The sequence below is a fragment of the Thalassophryne amazonica genome, chromosome 19 (assembly GCF_902500255.1).
Source record: "Thalassophryne amazonica chromosome 19, fThaAma1.1, whole genome shotgun sequence".
Taxonomy (NCBI): Eukaryota; Metazoa; Chordata; class Actinopteri; order Batrachoidiformes; family Batrachoididae; genus Thalassophryne; species Thalassophryne amazonica.
In genome coordinates, this window is record NC_047121.1 from 19699760 (window position 1) to 19724498 (window position 24739).

Below are 24739 nucleotides of genomic sequence, written 5' to 3' on the forward strand. Positions count from 1 at the left end.
TAATGATTAAATGCAGAGTGGTGCATACAGAGCAAAAAGAGAAAGAAACAGTGCATCATGGGAACCCCCCAGCAGTCTACGTCTATAGCAGCATAACTAAGGGATGGTTCAGGGTCACCTGATCCAGCCCTAACTATAAGCTTTAGCAAAAAGGAAAGTTTTAAGCCTAATCTTAAAAGTAGAGAGGGTGTCTGTCTCCCTGATCTGAATTGGGAGCTGGTAAAAGTATGTTGATAGATTTAACATCTTGTTAATGGATCAGAAGAGGCGCTTTGTGCGCACTGACGCAATGACTCGCGCACAGGAAGAGCTTTTACACAAAATACCATCCCGCAAAAGAGCGATTTTGCAGTCAATAATGGACAAACACAAAGTTAAAAGTTGAATCACAGTGTCAAATGTGTGTTTAAAGCCACGGAAGAAATGGAGCCAGCGAGAGGAAGTGCTGAGGTGACTGTCCAGGAACATGTGGTTCAGTTCTAGCTGGTCTGGTGCATTTAATGACTCTGGAACACAGGTGAACAGCAGCCTGAGGCACGGCGCACACCAACTGGACTGTACTGGAGCATCTGTTCTTATACTGCATTTAAAAATTGTGACATCTTGAGTCGATGCTGTGAATTAAAGGGACAAGTGTGGGAGGACTGGAGGTTTGGACCAAACCCATGTCTAACGTGCAACAACGTTGCGTTACATGGCGCTACATGGATCATATGTGGCTTGACGTGGATCATATGTGGTGACACGAGCCATTCGAGGCTGGACGGGGCTCAAATCACAGGTCGTCGTGGCTCATTAGAGGCTGATGTAGCAGTAAAAATAGTAGTTGTGCACACATCCGATCCTGATTAGGCCAGGTGCAGGAAAATCAAGAATAGTAGACAAAAAAGAAAGAAAATCCGCACACCAGCAGAGCTCCCAAAATCTTTAATTACCAAAAAAGTAACGTTTTGACCATGTTTCTTTCTTTTTTGTCACTAGATGCTGATACCTGGCATATGCGAGGTACAGAGAGGCTTCTTCATAGTGGATACGTAATAGATTAAAACGTGATTCATTCTTCAAATAATCACTGACACACCCATGCTTGGCTCATTATTCATGGCTTATTATTCGGTGGGACTGAGGCTTTAGTATTATTACTGTTTTTAATCATTATTATTATGGTTGTAACTTTTGACATGTGCTTTTATGTACTATTTGTACAAACTTTTTTAATCAAACAATAAATGTTTATAAAATGCACATTTTAAAAAAGTTTCACAGCCTCAGGTACAATTAGGCTCCATAAAAAACATTAGTTTATCATCCTTGACATCAGAAAAAAGTGATGAGGGAGGGTGATTTTTTTTTTTTTTTTTATTCCCCTTAGAAACAGAGAACGAGCAAACAGTAACATTTTGAAGTTGGGAAATTCCCCTTGTAAAATGAATTAACATAAATTTATGGCACTCAGTTCATTTCATTTTTGAGGATTCACAGCCCTGGCTCTTCGTTCCTGAAACGTGAGGCCATTAGCGAGACACCCTACACACATTGGGTAATACATGCGGCAAGTTCCGAAGTTGTGGGCCCAGCTCGTATATTCCTGTATATTTGTTTTGTGAATTGTTTATGTGAATTGTTCTGTAATTTATGTCTGGAGCATGGCCCAAGCAGGGGGTCACCCCTTTGAGTCTGGTCTGCTTGAAGTTTCTTCCTCAGAGGGAGTCTTTCTTTACCACTGTTGCTCTGGGGGTTAGTAAAGTTAGACCTTGCTTGTGTGAAGCACCTTGAGGCAACTCTGTTGTGATTTGGTGCTATATAAATGAAAATAAATTGAAAAATAAATTGAAATTGACAGCTCGGTAAACTTAGGGCGTTTTCGGCCAAAGCATACTTGCCGAAACCCCCATCCTCCAAAAACTCCCACACTCCACCTGGGGGTTTCTCCCAGACACTTATGATGACACTACAGGAGTTACAGGCCTCTGTGGCTATGATTGGAGAAACTCTGCATGGTGCAACTTCTGTCTGTTACATCACCAGTACATACAGCTTCCTGCTAGAGTGGAGCAGGGAAGGATCTTCATACTCCCATGTGCCCTCTGGGCAACTGTATCTGAAATGCAACATATTATTTTTAAAAGCCCCTCTTTGTAAATGTAGTGCAAGACATATTCAGTGATTAGGAAATGACTTGTCTTAAAAAAAAAAAAGTGATTTCTGACAGTATATTTGGAATTGTTAATATGTCCAATTGCTTACCACTTTTGAAATCTGAGGGACTGGAATAAAAATGACTGTAATTTCTCACTGAATAGTGTAATATTTTTGTTTATTCCCCTTGAATTAAACACTACAAGTACATATTATTTCATTTAATCTCCATTCTGTACGTGTACAAATGCCAAACTGCAGAAAATCATCAATGTTCAAATACGTATGGACCTGGGTAGCTGTGCCTTGCCTCTGTCTGAAATAGTTGATAACCAAAGGCTCTTTGAATGTTCTTGGCAGTTGGTGTAAATTTATGCTTAGATTCAGTGTAACGCTGCAGGCATGAATTAATAAAAGTCAGAGGCAAAACACTGACGTGCTCACATGTCCACATTCTGCAAATTACAGCAAACAGTCTCACGTCTTACCTCACAGTTCATGTTAATATGTTGTTAAATGTCAAAGCAATTAAAATTCACAATAGTCAAACATTAGTACACTACAAAAACAGCTAATCAATTCAATTCAATTTTATTTATATAGCGCCAAATCACAACAAACAGTTGCCCCAAGGCGCTTTATATTGTAAGGCAAGGCCATACAATAATTACGTAAAACCCCAAAGGTCAAAACGACCCCCTGTGAGCAAGCACTTGGCGACAGTGGGAAGGAAAAACTCCCTTTTAACAGGAAGAAACCTCCAGCAGAACCAGGCTCAGGGAGGGGCAGTCTTCTGCTGGGACTGGTTGGGGCTGAGGGAGAGAACCAGGAAAAAGACATGCTGTGGAGGGGAGCAGAGATCAATCACTAATGATTAAATGCAGAGTGGTGCATACAGAGCAAAAAGAGAAAGAAATACTCAGTGCATCATGGGAACCCCCCAGCAGTCTAAGTCTATAGCAGCATAACTAAGGGATGGTTCAGGGTCACCTGATCCAGCCCTAACTATAAGCTTTAGCAAAAAGGAAAGTTTTAAGCCTAATCTTAAAAGTAGAGAGGGTGTCTGTCTCCCTGATCCGAATTGGGAGCTGGTTCCACAGGAGAGGAGCCTGAAAGCTGAAGGCTCTGCCTCCCATTCTACTCTTACAAACCCTAGGAACTACAAGTAAGCCTGCAGTCTGAGAGCGAAGCGCTCTATTGGGGTGATATGGTACTATGAGGTCCCTAAGATAAGAAGGGACCTGATTATTCAAAACCTTATAAGTAAGAAGAAGAATTTTAAATTCTATTCTAGAATTAACAGGAAGCCAATGAAGAGAGGCCAATATGGGTGAGATATGCTCTCTCCTTCTAGTCCCCGTCAGTACTCTAGCTGCAGCATTTTGAATTAACTGAAGGCTTTTCAGGGAACTTTTAGGACAACCTGATAATAATGAATTACAATAGTCCAGCCTAGAGGAAATAAATGCATGAATTAGTTTTTCAGCATCACTCTGAGACAAGACCTTTCTAATTTTAGAGATATTGCGTAAATGCAAAAAAGCAGTCTTACATATTTGTTTAATATGCGCTTTGAATGACATATCCTGATCAAAAATGACTCCAAGATTTCTCACAGTATTACTAGAGGTCAGGGTAATGCTGTCCAGAGTAAGGATCTGGTTAGACACCATGTTTCTAAGATTTGTGGGGCCAAGTACAATAACTTCAGTTTTATCTGAGTTTAAAAGCAGGAAATTAGAGGTCATCCATGTCCTTATGTCTGTAAGACAATCCTGCAGTTTAGCTAATTGGTGTGTGTCCTCTGGCTTCATTGATAGATAAAGCTGGGTATCATCTGCGTAACAATGAAAATTTAAGCAATGCCGTCTAATAATACTGCCTAAGGGAAGCATGTATAAAGTGAATAAAATTGGTCCTAGCACAGAACCTTGTGGAACTCCATAATTAACCTTAGTCTGTGAAGAAGATTCCCCATTTACATGAACAAATTGTAATCTATTAGATAAATATGATTCAAACCGCAGCACAGTGCCTTTAATACCTATGGCATGCTCTAATCTCTGTAATAAAATTTTATGGTCAACAGTATCAAAAGCAGCACTGAGGTCTAACAGAACAAGCACAGAGATGAGTCCACTGTCTGAGGCCATAAGAAGATCATTTGTAACCTTCACTAATGCTGTTTCTGTACTATGATGAATTCTAAAACCTGACTGAAACTCTTCAAATAGACCATTCCTCTGCAGATGATCAGTTAGCTGTTTTACAACTACCCTTTCAAGAATTTTTGAGAGAAAAGGAAGGTTGGAGATTGGCCTATAATTAGCTAAGATAGCTGGGTCAAGTGATGGCTTTTTAAGTAATGGTTTAATTACTGCCACCTTAAAAGCCTGTGGTACATAGCCAACTAATAAAGATAGATTGATCATATTTAAGATCGAAGCATTAAATAATGGTAGGGCTTCCTTGAGCAGCCTGGTAAGAATGGGGTCCAATAGACATGTTGATGGTTTGGATGAAGTAACTAATGAAAATAACTCAGACAGAACAATCTGAGAGAAAGAGTCTAACCAAATACCGGCATCACTGAAAGCAGCCAAAGATAACGATACGTCTTTGGGATGGTTATGAGTAATCAGGCCTGTTATTGGGCTGTAAACCTTTTATTTTGTTCAACATGTGAATAAATACATGACTGATTTCTGTTAACAAGTATTATTTCATTGTGTGAGCAGCAGCAATCCCATGCAATCCATGTGACGCTCTGTTAGTTACACTTTCTCCTAAACATATGGTCAGTAAGTGTGCGGTGTTGAAGTGGTGCTCGGATGTGACAGAGATGTGGTTTTATCTCTTTAACTGTCACGTTAAATCATGTAATTGCAGCACTGAAGAGTGTCTGAGATTTTTTATGGTGGAAAATGGACTGTGACAGTGACGCCACAAAGTCTGGCTTTGTAGTGACGCTTCTGAGTGTGAGAGAAACATCATACGCCTTTTAAACACTTGATCTCTGACAGTAAAACTCTGATGTGCATGCGTGTGTATGTGTGTTTGCCTTAATAACATTGTGATCCTCCTGCTTTATATTAATAGTGGAAAACTTTTTTCATTGTCCTCTTGCCACCAGCTTCTATGGTGGGTTTATTACACTGACTGGGATTGAAGTAATTCACCCTTGTACAACCTCAAATCAGAAAAATGTGGAAAATGGGGGGGGGGGGGGGGGGGGGAGAGCAGGGATTCTTACATTTACTTTGACTTCTTTTTCATTGCAGGCAGCATGAACCAAAGATATTTCATGTTTTGTGTGGTCAGCATTATTTCATTTGTTAATGTTCCATTCCTGTCTTTTATGTCTACAAAGCATTCCAAAAACAGTAGAATAGGTCAAATTAGGACTAGTAATGAAGTTAAAAAAAAAATTAAATGTCATTTCAAATAAGTGATGTTCACAGATGATTGTAATTATGATTTTGTACAAAAGCATCCATGAAAGACTTGATTCTTTGAGGAGCAAAGATGGGCAGAAGATCTCCAACAAATGCATGCGAAAACTATACAAAAGTTTAAAAACAATGTTCCTCAAAGAAAGGTTGGAAGGGATTTGCATATTTCTCCCTCTACTGTGCATAATATCATTGAACAGTTCAAGGACTGAGTCCTGGCTAGGTTTATGGAGACCAGCGGCTTAGGTGTCCAGTTGATGAAGAAAAGATTACTAACTTTGACATTGTGGATGGTGCTGTGATGTTTATGGACTCAACAGATGCACACATAGCCCAATCTGAACCGGCAGTAATTGTCTAAAGAGTTGCATCCAAAAACGTTGATTCGTCGGGAATCTTCCGCACAGAATCGTCTGCCCTCATCGCTGACCTGCAGCAGCCAGAGGAGGAAGAAGAAATCATCATCCAGAACCGTCCGCACTGACGATCTGTCCCAAAAACAGTCAAATTAAAATGGCCTATTATAGGTAGTCTAAATTTATCGGGGTTCACAACTTGACCGTGAATAAAGCTGAATCGCGACTTGTGCGTGCATGAGTTAACAGGGCTCACCTGTATCAACTTATTACAAAGGCCTTTCACCCTTGCAAGCTGACATGTAGCTAGCTCATTTTGTTGAGCTTGTTTGTGGGCAAAAATATTTTGATCATTGTTCCTTGGGATGTTCCTCAGTTATTGATTTTACCCAGCTGGCAGTTGACATATTAGATATGCATCTGCTGTTTAGCTTGATTGTGACAATAGCATTGGCAACTAGCAGGACATTCATTTGTTGTTTGTGTGTCATACATCATATGACACACGAACAACCTCCATTGTGTCATTGACATTCATGTGTCATACATCATATGGACAAAATGAGAAACCTTGGGATAATTTTTGATCCCACGTTGTCTTTTGACCTCCACATCAGGGATGTTACTAGGACTGCTTTTTTCCATCTGCAAAATACAGTGGGCCCTCATTTATCACGGGAGTTACATTCTAAAAATAGCCCGCAATAGGCGAAATCCGCAAAGTAGTCAGCGTTATTTTTTACAATTATTATAGACGATTTAAGGCTGTAAAACCCCTCACTACACACTTTATACACCTTTCTCAAACAGACATTAGCATTTTCTCACTTTTCTCTCATGTATAAACACTCCCAAAGTTCAAACCTTAGTAAAAAAATAAGACCAACCTGTTTTCAGGCCCAAACATTTGTTTGAGAAATAAAAATAGAACGTTTTCCTATAAATAATGATGATGGCTTTTAGAACTAACAAATTTAATTTTAGCGATCAACCTACGAGGTTGGACACATAAGAAATTATTAATAGTGACTGACCAGTATTTCACAGTTCCTTTGATCGTGCCTCTTCGTCCTGGCGCCGCGCCGCTGTTGCGCCTTGTTCCACTGAGTGACACCTCGGTGCAGGTGTCTTTTTCCGAGTGAAGAACAGAGTTATGGGTAGTTGTTGGCGCTCTTTTTTTCTTCTGGGCGAGAAGATTCTTATAAACAGACACGCAGAACACAATGCGCGTTCTATCCCTTCGCGGTGCCACGACCGGCCTGCTTGATGAGGACGCAGAACACAATGCACCGTAAAAAAAAAAAAGCATGCAAAATTGGACTAAAAAAATCTGCGAAACTGCAAGGCCGCGAAAGGTGAACCGCGTTATAGCGAGGGACCACTGTATAGCAAGGATCAGCCCCATCCTGTCTATGGCTGATGCTGAGATCCTGATTCATGCTTTTGTTTCTTTTAGACTAGATTATTGTAATGTTCTATTTTCAGGGTTACCGCAGTCCAGCATTAGGGGTCTTCAGCTGGTTCAGAACGCTGCTGCCAGATTGTTGACACATAGCAGAAGGTCTGAACATATCACACCCATTTGCACTGGCTCCCTGTCTCTGTGAGAGCAGATTTTAAGGTTTTGTTATTGACTTATAAAGTTGTTCATGGACTGGCGTCATCTTATGTGGCTGATCTGGTGGAACTTTACGTGCCGGCCCGGGCTTTGCGGTCACAGGATGCGGGACTTCTCTGTGTTCCCAGGGTGAAGAAGAAGTCAGCAGGTCAAAGAGCCTTTTTTTATTGTGCACCACCCCTGTGGAACAGTCTTTCTGCGACCGTGAGGCAGTCAGAGTCCATGGACATTTTTAAGTCAAGACTGAAAACCCATTTTTATTCTCTTTTTTATGAATAGTTCTTATTTTTTATCTGTTATATTCTTTGACTTCTGCATTTAATTATGTTTTTGAATTTTTTTAATTTTTAATTATTCATTTAAATTTGATGTTGTATTGTTTCGTATCAGGCTTCTTGAGACGGCTTTTGCTGCGATTTGGCGCATTATAAGCTAATTAAATTAATTCAGAAAGTCAGTACATCACCATCCTGACAGTACACCTCATTAGATTGTACAGTTAAATATTTTACAAAGCCAGAGTGTGACTAGAACCTATCTCCGACTCCAAACAAACATTTAGTGCAATCAAAACTAGACATCTTTGAGCTTCCTTACAAAATAAAAGCTACCGCTCGGCCACTCATCTTGGCCTTACGGATCACTGTCACTTAGTTCTGTTGTGTGTATGTTTGTATTCCATGGCCTCAGCCACCAGCAAACACATTGAATGTCTAATTTCTGTTCACACGACCAGGCACGGTCTCTAAAATATCCTCTATGGATGAACACATTGCACCTCACTGCACAGTTGAGCACTGACCCAGAAATCCTGTCCATCTGGAGAAATGTCACAGCTCTCATCAAACAGCCACGGGTGGGTTACTAGGTTGTTAAATATGACCCTGTGCTTACCAAAACATCACATGAAGATATAGAACTGATGGAAATGAGACTGTTTAACTCCACTGCCACATTAACGTGACATTGCTGGGGCATCAAGTTCATATTTATATTCATTGAAAGCCAGTTTTCTTCTTCAGTTACTTCTTATGAGAGACGACATTGTGCATAACTAACATTCATTCATCACAATTAGAACAGGTTTGGTTAGTTTGCATGTCAGGTTTCTAGATTTGAGTTTGGGTGATGACTTTTTTATGTGTGTGAAGTGTCTTTGGTTTTCTATGAAAAGGTTGCGTTTATTGATACAATCAAAACCCAAAACAATACAGATCAGGAATCATTCTAATCTTCAACACAAACATCAATATATACTGTTTTATCTGGACTATGTTACACCAGAGTATTAGTCGCATCTGTCAAAAACTGCTTCATGAAGAGGAAGGAAAAACTGTTTATATTGCATTGCTTGATAAATCACATTTATTTGCACAAACAAGGTATTAGCAAGCAGAATCCAATGAGCTAATTATTGTTATTGTATGATGCACAAAAATATGAGTAAGCTGCTTCTTGTTGCCACTGAACAGATGAAAAGATCAAAGTAGAGTCAAATGTGTGCATGTTTACCTCACTAAATGTAAATACGCATTTCATGGTTAGCTTTTAAATTTGCTACACATTTATATTATCATTATAGTTAGTGCTATCATTATAGTTAGTCTTACTTTAGCCTAGCCATCCTCCTTATTAGGGTTCTGACTGTTCCACAAAGTGCAAACAAGTGGAGTGCCGAGTAGTATGAAGGATTTTCCCTAGCTTTATTCAGGAGTGTAGTATACTAGTTGTACAGCAGTTGGCATCCAGCTTAATGGTGGATTACTGCCACCATCTACTCCAAAGTATGCATCAGACAGTACTTCATTCAGATCAGTGTACAGGATCAGCCTGACACGCACATAGGTGGTGCCACCTTGTGTCTGAAGATGATAACGAGGTATTTTTGACATGAAAATCAATTTTTAATGTTACATGACCAGCCAAAGGAAAAAAAAAAACAACAAAAAACCCCGACAACAAAAATGCATCTTATAGTCCAGAAAATACAGTAATTGGAGTGATGCACCCTACGTCTAATTAACCAAACTCTTAATTCATACATAGATAAGAAGAAAATGTGAAATGAAGACTAGTGGAATTCTGCAGGAGTATGATTAAAATTCACCTTCAAAAGGTCCTTTTAATTTTTGTAAAATTATTGCACATTAACATTTTTACAACACACACAAGGTGAAAGGGTTTGTGTTTAAGTTGATGAAATATCAAATAGTTTCTCACATCACCTCAAATTCCTTTAAACACTTTTGTATGAGTATATGTACCTGAACCAAACTATGTGTAATGGCCCAGTCACACGGCTTACGACAATTCCTGAAAGAAGAGAAAAAAGAAAAAAGTCAGAATTTGTTGAGAAAAGGTGGATGAAAGTGCTTCATCACTGAATAGCCTGCGAAGCAAGAGCGCAAAAGGGACGAAAGAGGTACTAAACAAAACCAAAGCTAACGTTGATCTCGATGCTTTAAATGAAACGCACCTGGAGCCACAACTGGAGCAGTGTGTGTCTGCATCTCTGCGTTCCAGGACTCTGTGCTGGGACAGAGCTCATAGCGCCTGAGTCCTGGAGGAACTGCAGACAGAAGCTGTGGAGATCTGTGCGTACGTCGGTGGGTCCACCTGCTCTGGTTCCTCATCCAGAACAAAAGAGGGTTCATTTTCTTCATCATCAGAATCCTCACTGTCTGTCGACATGCTGCACGCTCCGTCTTGCTCCAATTACAAAAAACAAAACTCTGGTGTGCTGTGGTCACTGCTGTATCACTGTATTACATTACTAAGCTATATATATTGATTTATAACAGAAAACTGTCAAAAGGGGGAATAAATGTAAGTGTAAAGATGATCGAATATATCAGAGCAGTAAATTGATCAGTCTGTATGAATCCGCATTGACTCCCCATGTGCGGTTATTCCATGACCTGCACCTAATTCACAACATGAATTCTGCCTTCCCCAGCAGCTCTTTATATAATCATTTGAATTATCTACCTGTTGCCACATGTACATAAGGGCTGGATTGTCATTCCTACATTCGTATTGTTATATATAATAAAAAATAAGTGCACGCAGGGGCTGCTGCTGCCACTGCGTTCAGGTACCGTTGGAAATTACATTACTTTTTTGTTGTTTCAAATTCAGCAGTTGCTTGTGGCAAAATAATTAATTGTGTAAACACAAAAGACTGATTCTGTCCTATGTAAACTGCCTGAGTCCAGTGAAGCTGACCCACCACCCAGATTAAAAAAAAAAAAATCCAGCAAACAGGCTGAGTTTGCCCTGTAATTTCCGACGGAACATGAACGCAGCGGCAGCAGCAGCACTCAGAAACGGCTTCTGTACTGTGTGAAAACATTCAGCTGGTCGAACGAAGTCAAACTAAATGCTAATGTTCAAAATCTAAGCAAGCAAGCACGAAATACGGACGAATTGAGGTTTTTCGGTGGCATTCGTTCAAATTTCTCCACAGTTTAAAAATTGTGACGAAGCAACTGCTGCAGGAACGAAGCTGAGCAAAGATTAAACGATGCCAGTGAAAGTCCAGATTTCTTGTTTCGTTAGGGCTTTGTTGCCCTTCGTTGATTGCTGTGTGACTTTGCCATAAAGTGTTAGGAGCATCACACCCATGCCCCAACCTCCATGCTGAAAAATGAATCCAATACAAAAGTACCAAAACTTGAAATTCCTTGAACGGCTGCTTTGAAGCCAGCTCCAAAAACAAGTTACTCCCCAAAGAAGCCCATGTTAAAATGTCCAACTTTACAACAGAAATAACCATGTCTACAGCGTAATAAAAGGAAATCCCTTTGGCAGCTTCCTTTTACGCCGTTTTAGGTGTAAGTTTTACGCCGGATTCCTTTCCTGATGCGACTCCACATTACATGGAGAAATGTGGCAGGGGTGAAATTTGAACCGGGAACCTTCCACACTGAAACCAAGTGCACTAACCACTTGGCCATAAGGAAAAAAAGAAAAGCTTATGTCTCAATATACAGTAGCTTCTTTCTCCATTAATGACAACTGTACTTTAGCTATTTTAAGATACAAAGTTATGAATAGTTAGGGGTCTTGTTGCTGTGAGTGACAGCTAGTATGTGCTAGTGGATCCAGGCAACCACCAGCTAGCAGTGGCTCAGTGTCCTGGTTACTGAGGCAATATGTCAGTCACAATTCTGAATACCCGTACCCAAGACATCTGCTTTAAAGCCACGATCCAGTCTGTAAAAATGTACATTAATAATACACCCAAGTCAAGATTAACCTGATAGCTTTAAGGTTTTTTTTGTTGTTGTTGTTTTTTTGTTTTTTTTTTTGTAATGGCAAGGTGGGAGGCATGTTCAGGTTTCATTCAACCTGCTCAGGTCAGGTCAGGGTTTGTCCAGTGTATATGTGGTCTATGGTCACATCCAAACTCTTTCAAATGTACACAGATCATGCAGTGATTAAACAACAGATAAATCATAATACTTCAGACTAAATTTCTACAGATGACCGCTGGCTTTTCAGCGTCATGGCCTAATATCAGTAGTATGTGAATGTCATCATTTAATCATCGGAAACTCAGTCCCACCGCAGATTTTGCAAGTGAAGTCGAAAAACAACCTGCAACCCATTTCTTGGAATTTGGTTGGCAAAATTACTTGACCATACGAGGTCTGTTAGAAAACTATCCAACCTTTTTATTTTTTGCAAAAACTATATGGATTTGAATCATGTGCGCTTGCATCAGCCAAGCTTGAACCTTCGTGCGCATGCATGAGTTTTTTCACGCCCGTCGGTTGCGTCATTCGCCTGTGAGCACACTTTGAGTGAGCAGTGGTCCACCCCTCTTGTCGGATTTTCATTGAGAGGAAAATGTCTGAACGATTTGGAGCTTTGCTGCATCAAATTTTTCCAGAAACTGTGAGAGACAGCCAGGTGGAAACCATTCGGAAGATTTAGGCGGCTTTCAGGGACGATTCTATGGGGATCACACAGATTAAGGAGTGTTACAACCGGTGTAAAAACGGCGCACAATGGCGGAGGGCGCGCCGCACTCCACGCGGCGATTGACAGGCTGAAACGACCAGATCATTTGCAAACTGAACGCTGTGTTGATCCGGGACGTTGTCTGACTACTATAGAAATGGCAGAAGAGGTGGACAAACCACTTTTTCAGCACATTCCACTGTTACAGGAGTTTTTGTCATGAAAAGACATGCGGAGGAATTCACGCGTCGGGACGGAGCCGCTAATGGAGCGGGACAAAAAGCAACGCCGTGGTGAAGTCTCACAGGACATGTTGTGGCATGTCCAGCTCGTCCACAATTTCTCGGATAGTCACACGACTGAAAAGCCACCGAGAGCCGTCTGAATCTTCCAAATGGTGCAAGAGCTGGGCATGTTACATGTCCTGTGAGACCAACACGGAGGTGCTTTTGTCCCGCGCCATTAGCGGCTCCGTGGTGAATTCCTCCGCTCCTCTTTCCATGACAAAAACTCCTGTAACAGTGAAATGTGCCGAAAAAGTGGTATGTCCACCTCTTCTGCCATTTCTGTAGTAGTCAGACGATGTCCCAGATCAACACAGTGTTCAGTCTGGAAATGATCTGGTCGTTTCAGCCTGTCGATCGCCGCTCAGAGCGCGGCGCGCCCTCCGCCATTGTGCGCCGTCTTTAAACCGGTTGTAACACTCTTTGATCTGTGTGATCCCCATAGAATCGTCACTGAAAGCCGTCTGAATCTTCCGAATGGTTTCCCCCTGGCTGTTTCTCACAGTTTCTGGAAAAATTTGATGCAGCAAAGCTCCAAATCGTTCAGACATTTTCCTTGCAATGAAAATTCGACGAGGGGGGGTGGACCACTGCTCACTCAAAGTGTGCTCACAGGCGAATGACGCAACCGACAGGCGTGAAAAAACTCACGCATGCGCACGAAGGTTCAAGCTTGGCTGATGCAAGCGCACATGATTCAAATCCATATAGTTTTTGCAAAAAATAAAAAGGTTGGATAGTTGTCTAACAGACCTCGTATATTGTTCATTTCTTATAGTGTAAATAAAACACACTTGTAGTATTTTCCTGTTTCATTTTAATATAATGTAGTATGTTGCTTTAATGGAAGTTGGGATTGTCCCAGCATGCTCTGGTTAGCGTGTTTGCTGATAAAACTACCAGTTAATGCCGTTTCTCGCATGTTATGTGGTTTACATTCACTGCTGTTACTGTTCTTTATGTCTTTTATGCAGTCTTCTGAGTTACCGCTGTCACCTGAAGTTTTGGTTTTGCCACACCATGAGTGTGAGTGGTAGCACAGCTAACAAGCTTCCATCAGCACACGTACCATGTCAGTGTTTAATGGTAAAGGGCGTGGTCTCGTGTGATGTTTGGGGGCACAAGAGCAGCTGTTAAATTGAGGTCATCTCTCCATCTGAGTTATTGTTATCACAGCCCACTCATCTGATCTAATAATTTCAACATTTTGTTTTTGGAGTTTAATGTTGTTTTGTTAGTTTGTTCAATCAGTCATTCATAATGTTGGTTAGGTCAGAGTAAATTAGGCAGCTAACAAGGTGCACACACAACGGCAGACAATGCTAATGTTGTTGACCTGATTTTGTCAAAGCCATTTGATAGTTTTTCTTACGAGGAGAAACAGAATTAAACAGCAGGGCAGATCAACACCCAAGATTGATTTGGTGCAAAAAGTAAGGAAAAGTAACACGTCTTTTCAGCTCTCCTCGTATGACACAGTTAGCTGGCTGACTGGAAGTGCTGTGACAAAGAAAATGTACTGTTGGCCTCTTGAGGAAACCATCTCAGGGATGTCTTGTCTGGTCAAAACTGGGTTTTGGGGATCTGTCTAACTTTGACAGGGTATATAAAAGGCACGAAAAGAGCAATGAATGTGTGAGTCCATGTGCCACTGAGAGGACACTGGTCAAGTCCCTGGAAAAGATGCCTACTTGGTACAGTAGGGTCACATACCATTTTCTCGAAAAGGAACAGAGGGCAGAATTTACGTATAAATGCATTTACAAATTTTATGATGTACGCCGACAATGACTCTCCTCTCTTAGAAAGACCGGCAGCCGCCACTGAGTCAGGGTATTCATTGACCCCGAAGTCAAGATCAGTAAATGTTTACTCATCAACAACATCAACAAACCAGCTGGTTTTGTGATGTAATTTTTATCAAAGGCAAGCAGTGTGCTAGCAACAAACATATTATGATGATATGCAAATGCCAGAAGATGATTATATTGTGTATTACTGATAACATTTAACAGATGTTTAGAAGGATAAGGGCCCCGTCACACTAAGTATGAATGAGCACGAGCCAAGCCAAATCAGGCGAAATGTAAAAAAAAAAACAAAAAAAACACAATTCGTGCCACATCTGGGAGGAAATAAGAATTGCGGAGGAGGTCCACACGTGTATTGTGCCAACCAGACAATGCTGCACAATACAGACTCTCTGAACCATGCGATCGAGTGTCACGTGCCATGATAATGCGCAACGGAGTGTCCTGCTGTCTAGCCTCATCTGGACCAGCAGTAGGGATCTAAAGAGTTGTATCCAAAAACACCAATTCGTCAGGGATCTTCCACAAAGGATCGTCCTCCCTCACTTTTCTGGAAAGTACCCGGCAAAATAAAAACTGTTGCTTTGAGACTTGTGACTTTTCTGGACACCTTTAAGGAGATCTTTTTAAACAACTGAGCACAGCTAAAACACTTATACTCTTGTCTGGTGATGAAAGACTGTCTGAAGTCTCTATGACAGTTTCCACCACCCTACCCAACAACCAATCCATGTAAGTCTTGAACAGTGTAGGAGCCAGAACACATCCCTGAGGAACACCACAATTCTCTGGGAAGAACACAGAGGCTGTGCCACTGTGCTGCACAGCATGTGCAGTGCCTGTATGCTGGCTATGATGTACACACTCATCTACAGTGTATCATGATCTCCTCTCTGAGTCTGTAGTACCAGGTATCACACACGTACTACAGTGTGTGTGTGTGTGTGTGTGTGTTTTGAATAAGGGTCAGTGCTGGATGGACTGGCCAGGCGCAGAAACAGTCACTTCTGTTGGCTGAATGTGCGCCTCTTACTGCCAAGCTGCAGTACAATCCCACAATGCACTGCAGCCTGAATGAACAGACGTCTGCACAAATGAGAGACTGCAAGTGGGCAGCACAGTTGTGTGTGTTGGTTTTTGTAATTATGGCTGATTTAATTGTGCAGAGGTGGTGGTGCAACTTGTCTCCGAGGATCCAGTCCCCAGCTGGATGAAAGAAGTGGAAACTCAGATTATCGTCATTTGTTTACATCAGATCTCATCGCAGAACTCATTTCATTGAGTCTCCAGTTTGCATATTATTCCTCCTCCACCTCTCCCTTCCTCCTTATGAAGTTACTGATTTGACTATTGCATGAATGAATTATCTTTTTACGTTTGTTTGACTCAGTTTAGTGGTGCAGCACTGAGATGCATGAACTGTGATCAGAACGCTCACAATTCAACAGAAGACAGAGCGAAATGGAAGAGCTGTGTGGTCGCCTATAGCAGGGAATCCAAATCAGAATAGCTTTTATTCTCCAAATATCCAAAGAATACAAGGAATTTTACTTCATTTTGAGCTGCACTCTGTACAGCATGTATAAATATACACTAAGCACGGAATAATTCACAGTAATAAAATGTGCAAATGAAATATGCAAGAAAAATTAAATGTGCAGTAAGAGAAAAAAAAAAGATGTGTGAGACAGACAACAGACTGAAGTTAAACACATGAGGAATTTTCAGGAACTGTCAACATCTGTATATTGGACCGCGACAAACTGTAGTTCGTGACTGTCTGTAGCCATTTGGCTTGGAGAATGCGCAGAGCTTTTTGTACACCACAGCACTTGCCATGGTCATGACCTCTTCTGGACATGACAAAATGTCAGAAAAAAACCCCCACGTCATCACAAACATAAATGTGTTACGGTTTCATTGCAACAAGCCACAAAGTGCAAAGACGTTGCTAAGGCATCACTGCGATGCAGCGACAGCTTGCACTTTGCAGCGGAAAGCATGCAGAAATCGTCTTTAAATACAACGCATGTTAAACATTTTCATCATTATGAAATACGCACTGATTATGAACAACGGAAGGACGCCTCCCTTCACGTCCGTCAGGTGATCACCCGACTGTGTCAGATAGATGGCTGGTTTTTCAAGGTGGGGAGTGTCTAAGTAATGGCCAGTCAGGATCCAAAACTGTTCCACAGGGTGGTGTATATGTCACCTTGAACATCATTGCATGCCATTCGTCCTCCATATTTATCTGCTGCTATGCCTCTCCATCTTTTTTCCCCTCTTCTTTAATCTATTTTCCTCTCCCATAGACCTGCTTCTCCTTCTTGTTCCCTTAATTTTTACCCTCTTCCCTGCCTCCTTGCTCCTTGTACTGTCCTACCCTTTGTGTTTACCTCTCTGTGTCTTCTCTCAGTCTCTTTTCTTAGTTGCTCTATTTCTACTCCTTTGTGCCGTTTATCCCGGTGCTTTCCCAGTTCCGCCCCCCACTCATCGCCTGTTGCTTACCTCAACCTTCGCATCCATCCATTCCTCTCTTTCTCACTGAATGTCCGGGTCAGGGCCCAGGAGAGAACGTCTAGTCTCACACATGTATAGCCTCTGAATTCTTCACTCAGCGGGGTGCGAATTGCTAGCCTGGCTGGTGTTTTCTAATGAGCTCTGAGAAAGGAGCAGGGTGAAGATGCCACCTTTACCATTACCCTTTCCTTCCCCCATTCTCCTGGTTAAAGCAGATTAATTAAAAGCTCACTCGTTTTCTCTCCCTTATTGGTGAGAGTGGAGCACTGACTGTAAGCTTTCAGGGAGGGCTTGGCATTCTGCCGAGTGGGGGCTGGGAGTGCTAGTTTGGCTCCGGGAACAACACTAACTCCAGCCATCAGGATGGTGGGAAGGTTTGGAAGCGATTGCTGCTGGAGGTACACTCATCGCCGATTATCTCCGTGACTATCGAGGCAGCGATCCAGCAGGCCGCTGGTCTGCCCGTCAGTTACGCTTTGGTCTCGTTTCTCATTCTTGCAATTTTTCTGTCATTTCTGTCAGTTGCTTGGTAATTTATTTGTTCGCCTGAAGCACAGCTCGCACACTTCTGAGACACGGTGAGCAGCCTTGATAATCACAATGAATGCCTTAACCTATATTTTGTCAATGTAAAGTCCCATATTAGAGTGGACGGAAATTGAACATTTTCTCCTTGAGGTTGCAGAGAAAGATCACAGAACGTAAACGCTCCGCTTTGCTCTGTCGGTCACACTTTACTTGAAGGTATTGTCATAATAGTGACATGACACTGTCATGAACGTGTCATAAACATTATCAATCAATCAATCAATCAATTTTTTTATATAGCGCCAAATCACAACAAACAGTTGCCCCAAGGCGCTTTATATTGTAAGGCAAGGCCATACAATAATTATGTAAAACCCCAACGGTCAAAACGACCCCCTGTGAGCAAGCACTTGGCTACAGTGGGAAGGAAAAACTCCCTTTTAACAGGAAGAAACCTCCAGCAGAACCAGGCTCAGGGAGGGGCAGTCTTCTGCTGGGACTGGTTGGGGCTGAGGGAGAGAACCAGGAAAAAGACATGCTGTGGAGGGGAGCAGAGATCAATCACTAATGATTAAATGCAGAGTGGTGCATACAGAGCAAAAAGAGAAAGAAACAGTGCATCATGGGAACCCCCCAGCAGTCTACGTCTATAGCAGCATAACTAAGGGATGGTTCAGGGTCACCTGATCCAGCCCTAACTATAAGATTTAGCAAAAAGGAAAGTTTTTGCTAAACTTATGACAGTTATGACAGCGACATTATGTCAGTGTCATAAACATTTATGATTGCTGTCATTAAGTGTCATTCGGTTTTTATAACGACAAGTTGACATTACTTGGGTTATCTTGATTATAACAACTTTAATCAAAGTGACATGACCACAAGTTGTCTTTGGCCCGTTTGGTCTTTAGTTATATGCTAATTTGTCAACTTGTCATTCCAAAAACCGAATGATACTTAATGTAGTAGTCATAAATGTTTATGACATTGACATAATGTTTATGGCACCTTCGTGACTGTCATGTAACAGTTACGACGGTGTCATGTCGTTATTATGACGATACCTTCAAGTAATGTTTTACTGCTCTGTCTTTATTCTTGAAGCTCACAAAGCATGACAATATATTATAAATAGAAAAGACAATGAGTCTGGGTAATTGTCATTCATGTTTTCTAGCTTTAATTCCATAATGCCTCTTAAATTGAACACACAAGTAAGTGTTTGTTATTCCTTAAAATAATGTTGATATGGACACACACACACATGGACAGACACAAAAAAATGGGGGGGGGGGGGGGGCATAATTCACCATTTCTAAACTAGACCACGTGTAACCACACCAACCCAGGACCTCCACATCCAGCATGTTCACCTCCAAGATCGTCTGAGACCAGCCACTCAGACAGCTGCTGAAACAATCGGTTTGCATAACCAAAGAATTTCTGCACAAACTGTCAGAAACCGTCTCAGGGAAGCTCATCTGCATGCTCGTCGTCCTCATCGGGGTCTCGACCTGACTCCAGTTCATCGTCTTAACCGGCTTGAGTGGGCAAATGCTCACATTTGCTGGCGTTTGGCACGTTGGAGAGGTGTTCTCTTCACAGATGAATCCCGGTTCACACTGTCCAGGGAAGATGGCGTGTGGGTGAGCGGTTTTCTGATGTCAGTGTTGTGGATCGAGTGGCCCATGGTGGCGGTGGGGTTATGGTATGGGCAGGCGTCTGTTATGGATGAAGAACACAGGTGCATTTTATTGATGGCATTTTGAATGCACAGAGATACCGTGACGAGATCCTGAGGCCCATTGTTGTGCCATACATCCAAGAACATCACATCATGTTGCAGCAGGATAATGCACGGCCCCATGTTGCAAGGATCTGTACACAATTCTTGGAAGCTGAAAATGTCCCAGTTCTTGCATGGCCGGCATACTCACCGGACATGTCACCCATTGAGCATGTTTGGGATGCTCTGGACCGGCGTATACGACAGCGTGTACCAGTTCCTGCCAATATCCAGCAACTTCACACAGCCATTGAAGAGGAGTGGACCAACATTCCACAGGCCACAATTGACAACCTGATCAACTCTATGCGAAGGAGATGTGTTGCACTGCATGAGTCAAATGGTGGTCACACCAGATACTGACTGGTATCCCCCCCCAATAAAACAAAACTGCACATTTCAGAGTGGCCTTTTATTGTGGACAGTCTAAGGCACACCTGTGCACTAATCATGGTGTCTAATCAGCATCTTGATATGGCACACCTGTGAGGTGGGATGGATTATCTCAGCAAAGGAGAAGTGCTCACTATCACAGATTTAGACTGGTTTGTGAACAATATTTGAGGGAAATGGTGATATTGTGTATGTGGAAAAAGTTTTAGATCTTTGAGTTCATCTCATACAAAATGGGAGCAAAACCAAAAGTGTTGCGTTTATATTTTTGTTGAGTGTATTTTGTGTTGCAGGTTGCAGCCGTTTGTCACTGGAACACCCAAAAAGAAGCTGGCTGTAGAGCAGGTAAGCTGTTGTTTGCTCATTTGTCTTCACCACAGGTGATTTCTTTTGTGTGTGTGTCTCAGCCACCTTCTGTTTGATCTCACTGCTCACTTAAACCCTCACTCTCACCTAACACGTGCACGGATGCACTGAGTGGCCCAGTGTACTGTTATGGCATCTTTCACAGAATGAACTTGAACACAACACGCAGTGTATTGGGTTTATGTTGTGTTCTGCAGTTGTTGTGGGTGAGCGTGCATGTGTGAACTTTACTTTGTGTCTGAGAGATAATAATTTACAAGACTGAAGTCAAATGTTTCCATTATGTGTTCCACTCCTCAATGAAAAAAAGTAAAGTTTTATCTCTGTGGCAAGAAACGTCAGGGTCAGTCTATCAGATGTGCTATTTGAAATGTTCTTGCAGAACAGCATTCTGATGCACAAAGATATCTGCATCGGCAAATACCCCTGTCCAACAATCTTATGACTCCATAAGCTCTTACCAGGCGGTAGTCACTCTTTAAAGCCTAGGACCCAAAGATGTGAACGTCACTGCTGAGATATGTGGACAAGTTCAACACTTTGACTGCATAAAGATACACTTCTGATGGCAAAGCCCAGGAAGTCAGTGGACCTCGGCCCTTAAGCCCTGGTCCCACCAAATAATGAAGGATGAATAATGAGCTACAGCATGTTTTTTTTTTGTTTTTTTTTTGCTTATAAGAGGGTTTATTCAGCTATCGTGGGAGAATGGTGGCTCTTATGCCGCATTCACACCTGGCGCGACCAGACGCCACAAATCGCCTGGTGTGTCGCTCTGCTTTCGCTGCCAAAATTCGCCCCAGTGCGTCATCAAATAGGAGGAGCTTCCATTCCGCTCGCCGGCTCCAGTTGTCAGTCAAGTTAACACGGAGCGAGTTGCTGTGCTTTTAATTGTTGTGGAAAGCTGACAAACGTCGCCAGCGGCGCCATCCCTGGGTTCACAACATCGTCATGAGACGTTCCCAATTTGGAGAGTTTCATTATTTGCTGTAGGAGCTGCGTCTGGATGACGGCCACTTTCAGCAGTCCTTCCACCTCTGCAGGACCCAGTTTGAGGACCTCCTGTCCCGTCACGCGCGCACATGTAAAAAAAAAAAAAAAAAACTCAGCTGCCCCTGCTGCTGCTCGCTCTTCCCCCAAACATTGTGTTTATAAACCAGTCACCATTTGTTTTATTATACATCTGTGTAGATAATAAATAAAATAATCTTCACAGACGATTCGCTCGCGTGCGCACGTGAGAAAAAAAAAACTCCCGCTGCCCCCGCTGCAGGGCTGCTGCTTGTTCTCCCCCCAAACTCTGCCATAATTGTGAAATAAAGGACAAAAGGGACATAAGTCCTGCTCACAGGCTGGCTACCAGAGACAAGACATGTTCACATCCAACTCAGTCAAACTCCAGATATCTCCACGTCACTACATATCCAGTCCCTGATTGGTCATCCCGGTGTGACAAGACAAAAAAGTTCAGATTTTTCAACTTGGGGAGGAGGGAAACGCAGCGTGACACAGTATCACGCCACAAACGCGCCAATCTCTCAAAATCGCTTCACTCGTGTCGCTTCATTCGTGTCCATTGCATTGCGTGGCTTGGCGCCACAACGCCTCCTGCCATAGGGATTACATGGCAACCTGTTGCTGCTGTTGCTTGCGTCGTGCCCGGTGTGAACGCGGCTTTAGAGGCATTATCTTTGGTTAACAGGGCTCATCTCTGAACGTGGCACTAATTTCAAGATGTTCAAAATTTAGCAACAACAGTGTGGGGGAGTTTGTGTACGAGTTACTACGACGACTAACGAGAATTTTAGAGGCATGTGTGTTTTGCTTACGAAGCTGCTAAAAGCCCATTATCCGAGCACCTGGCAGTTACACGGGACCTGAGAGGCTATTTTTGGAGTAGCTACTCTCTTGTAATAAAAATTCAAAAAGAAAAAATAATATAGCACCTTCAACTGCACCACAGACTAAAACAGTTAAATGTGGTCTGTTAAACATTAGGTCTCTCTCTTCTAAGTCCCTGTTAGTAAATGATATAATAATTGATCAACATATCCTGGTTACAGCAGGATGAATATGTTAGTTTAAATGAGTCAACACCCCCGAGTCACACTAACTAGTCAGAATGCTCGTAGCACGGGCCGGGGCGGAGGATTAGCAGCAATCTTCCATTCCAGCTTATTAATTAATCAAAAACCCAGACAGAGCTTTAATTCATTTGAAAGCTTGTCTCTTAGTCTTGTCCATCCAAATTGGAAGTCCCAAAAACCAGTTTTATTTGTTATTATCTATCGTCCACCTGGTCATTACTGTGAGTTTCTCTGTGAATTTTCAGACCTTTTGTCTGACTTAGTGCTTAGCTCAGATAAGATAATTATAGTGGGCGATTTTAACATCCACACAGATGCTGAGAATGACAGCCTCAACACTGCATTTAATCTATTATTAGACTCTATTGGCTTTGCTCAAAAAGTAAATGAGTCCACCCACCACTTTAATCATATCTTAGATCTTGTTCTGACTTATGGTATGGAAATAGAAGACTTAACAATATTCCCTGAAAACTCCCTTCTGTCTGATCATTTCTTAATAACATTTACATTTACTCTGATGGACTACCCAGCAGTGGGGAATATGGGAATTATGTTCTCTAATGCCATATACCAACACAGTGCAGAGTAGCTACCTAAACTCTGTAAGGGAGATAGAGTATCTTGTCAATAGTTTTACATCCTCATTGAAGACAACTTTGGATGCTGTAGCTCCTCTGTAAAAGAGAGCTTTAAATCAGAAGTGTCTGACTCCGTGGTATAACTCACAAACTCGTAGCTTAAAGCAGATAACCCGTAAGTTGGAGAGGAAATGGCGTCTCACTAATTTAGAAGATCTTCACTTAGCCTGGAAAAAGAGTCTGTTGCTCTATAAAAAAGCCCTCCGTAAAGCTAGGACATCTTTCTACTCATCACTAATTGAAGAAACTAAGAACAACCCCAGGTTTCTTTTCAGCACTGTAGCCAGGCTGACAAAGAGTCAGAGCTCTATTGAGCTGAGTATTCCATTAACTTTAACTAGTAATGACTTCATGACTTTCTTTGCTAACAAAATTTTAACTATTAGAGAAAAAATTACTCATAACCATCCCAAAGACGTATCGTTATCTTTGGCTGCTTTCAGTGATGCCGGTATTTGGTTAGACTCTTTCTCTCCGATTGTTCTGTCTGAGTTATTTTCATTAGTTACTTCATCCAAACCATCAACATGTTTATTAGACCCCATTCCTACCAGGCTGCTCAAGGAAGCCCTACCATTATTTAATGCTTCGATCTTAAATTTGATCAATCTATCTTTATTAGTTGGCTATGTACCACAGGCTTTTAAGGTGGCAGTAATTAAACCATTACTTAAAAAGCCATCACTTGACCCAGCTATCTTAGCTAATTATAGGCCAATCTCCAACCTTCCTTTTCTCTCAAAAATTCTTGAAAGGGTAGTTGTAAAACAGCTAACTGATCATCTGCAGAGGAATGGTCTATTTGAAGAGTTTCAGTCAGGTTTTAGAATTCATCATAGTACAGAAACAGCATTAGTGAAGGTTACAAATGATCTTCTTATGGCCTCGGACAGTGGACTCATCTCTGTGCTTGTTCTGTTAGACCTCAGTGCTGCTTTTGATACTGTTGACCATAAAATTTTATTACAGAGATTAGAGCATGCCATAGGTATTAAAGGCACTGCGCTGCGGTGGTTTGAATCATATTTGTCTAATAGATTACAATTTGTTGATGTAAATGGGGAATCTTCTTCACAGACTAAAGTTAATTATGGAGTTCCACAAGGTTCTGTGCTAGGACCAATTTTATTCACTTTATACATGCTTCCCTTAGGCAGTATTATTAGACGGTATTGCTTAAATTTTCATTGTTACGCAGATGATACCCAGCTTTATCTATCCATGAAGCCAGAGGACACACACCAATTAGCTAAACTGCAGGATTGTCTTACAGACATAAAGACATGGATGACCTCTAATTTCCTGCTTTTAAACTCAGATAAAACTGAAGTTATTGTACTTGGCCCCACAAATCTTAGAAACATGGTGTCTAACCAGATCCTTACTCTGGATGGCATTACCCTGACCTCTAGTAATACTGTGAGAAATCTTGGAGTCATTTTTGATCAGGATATGTCATTCAAAGCGCATATTAAACAAATATGTAGGACTGCTTTTTTGCATTTACGCAATATCTCTAAAATCAGAAAGGTCTTGTCTCAGAGTGATGCTGAAAAACTAATTCATGCATTTATTTCCTCTAGGCTGGACTATTGTAATTCATTATTATCAGGTTGTCCTAAAAGCTCCCTAAAAAGCCTTCAGTTAATTCAAAATGCTGCAGCTAGAGTACTGACGGGGACTAGAAGGAGAGAGCATATCTCACCCATATTGGCCTCTCTTCATTGGCTTCCTGTTACTTCTAGAATAGAATTTAAAATTCTTCTTCTTACTTATAAGGTTTTGAATAA

The 24739-nt window shown here is 41.7% G+C and overlaps 1 protein-coding gene and 1 long non-coding RNA gene across 3 annotated transcripts in view; both read left to right on the forward strand.

The window, feature by feature from the left end:
* The window catches only part of LOC117501102 (transcription factor IIIB 90 kDa subunit-like), a 307385-nt gene that overhangs the window by 253361 nt on the left and 29285 nt on the right, over nucleotides 1–24739 (forward strand). For both annotated transcript variants that reach the window (XM_034159916.1, XM_034159914.1), the window contains exon 17: nucleotides 20149–20200. In XM_034159916.1, the coding sequence (XP_034015807.1) occupies nucleotides 20149–20200 (52 nt within the window). The remainder of the gene's footprint in view (nucleotides 1–20148; nucleotides 20201–24739) is intronic.
* On the forward strand, nucleotides 932–14922 carry LOC117501108. Its single transcript, XR_004557930.1, has 3 exons — nucleotides 932–942; nucleotides 5798–5803; nucleotides 14749–14922. It is a non-coding gene; the product is annotated as an uncharacterized LOC117501108 (long non-coding RNA).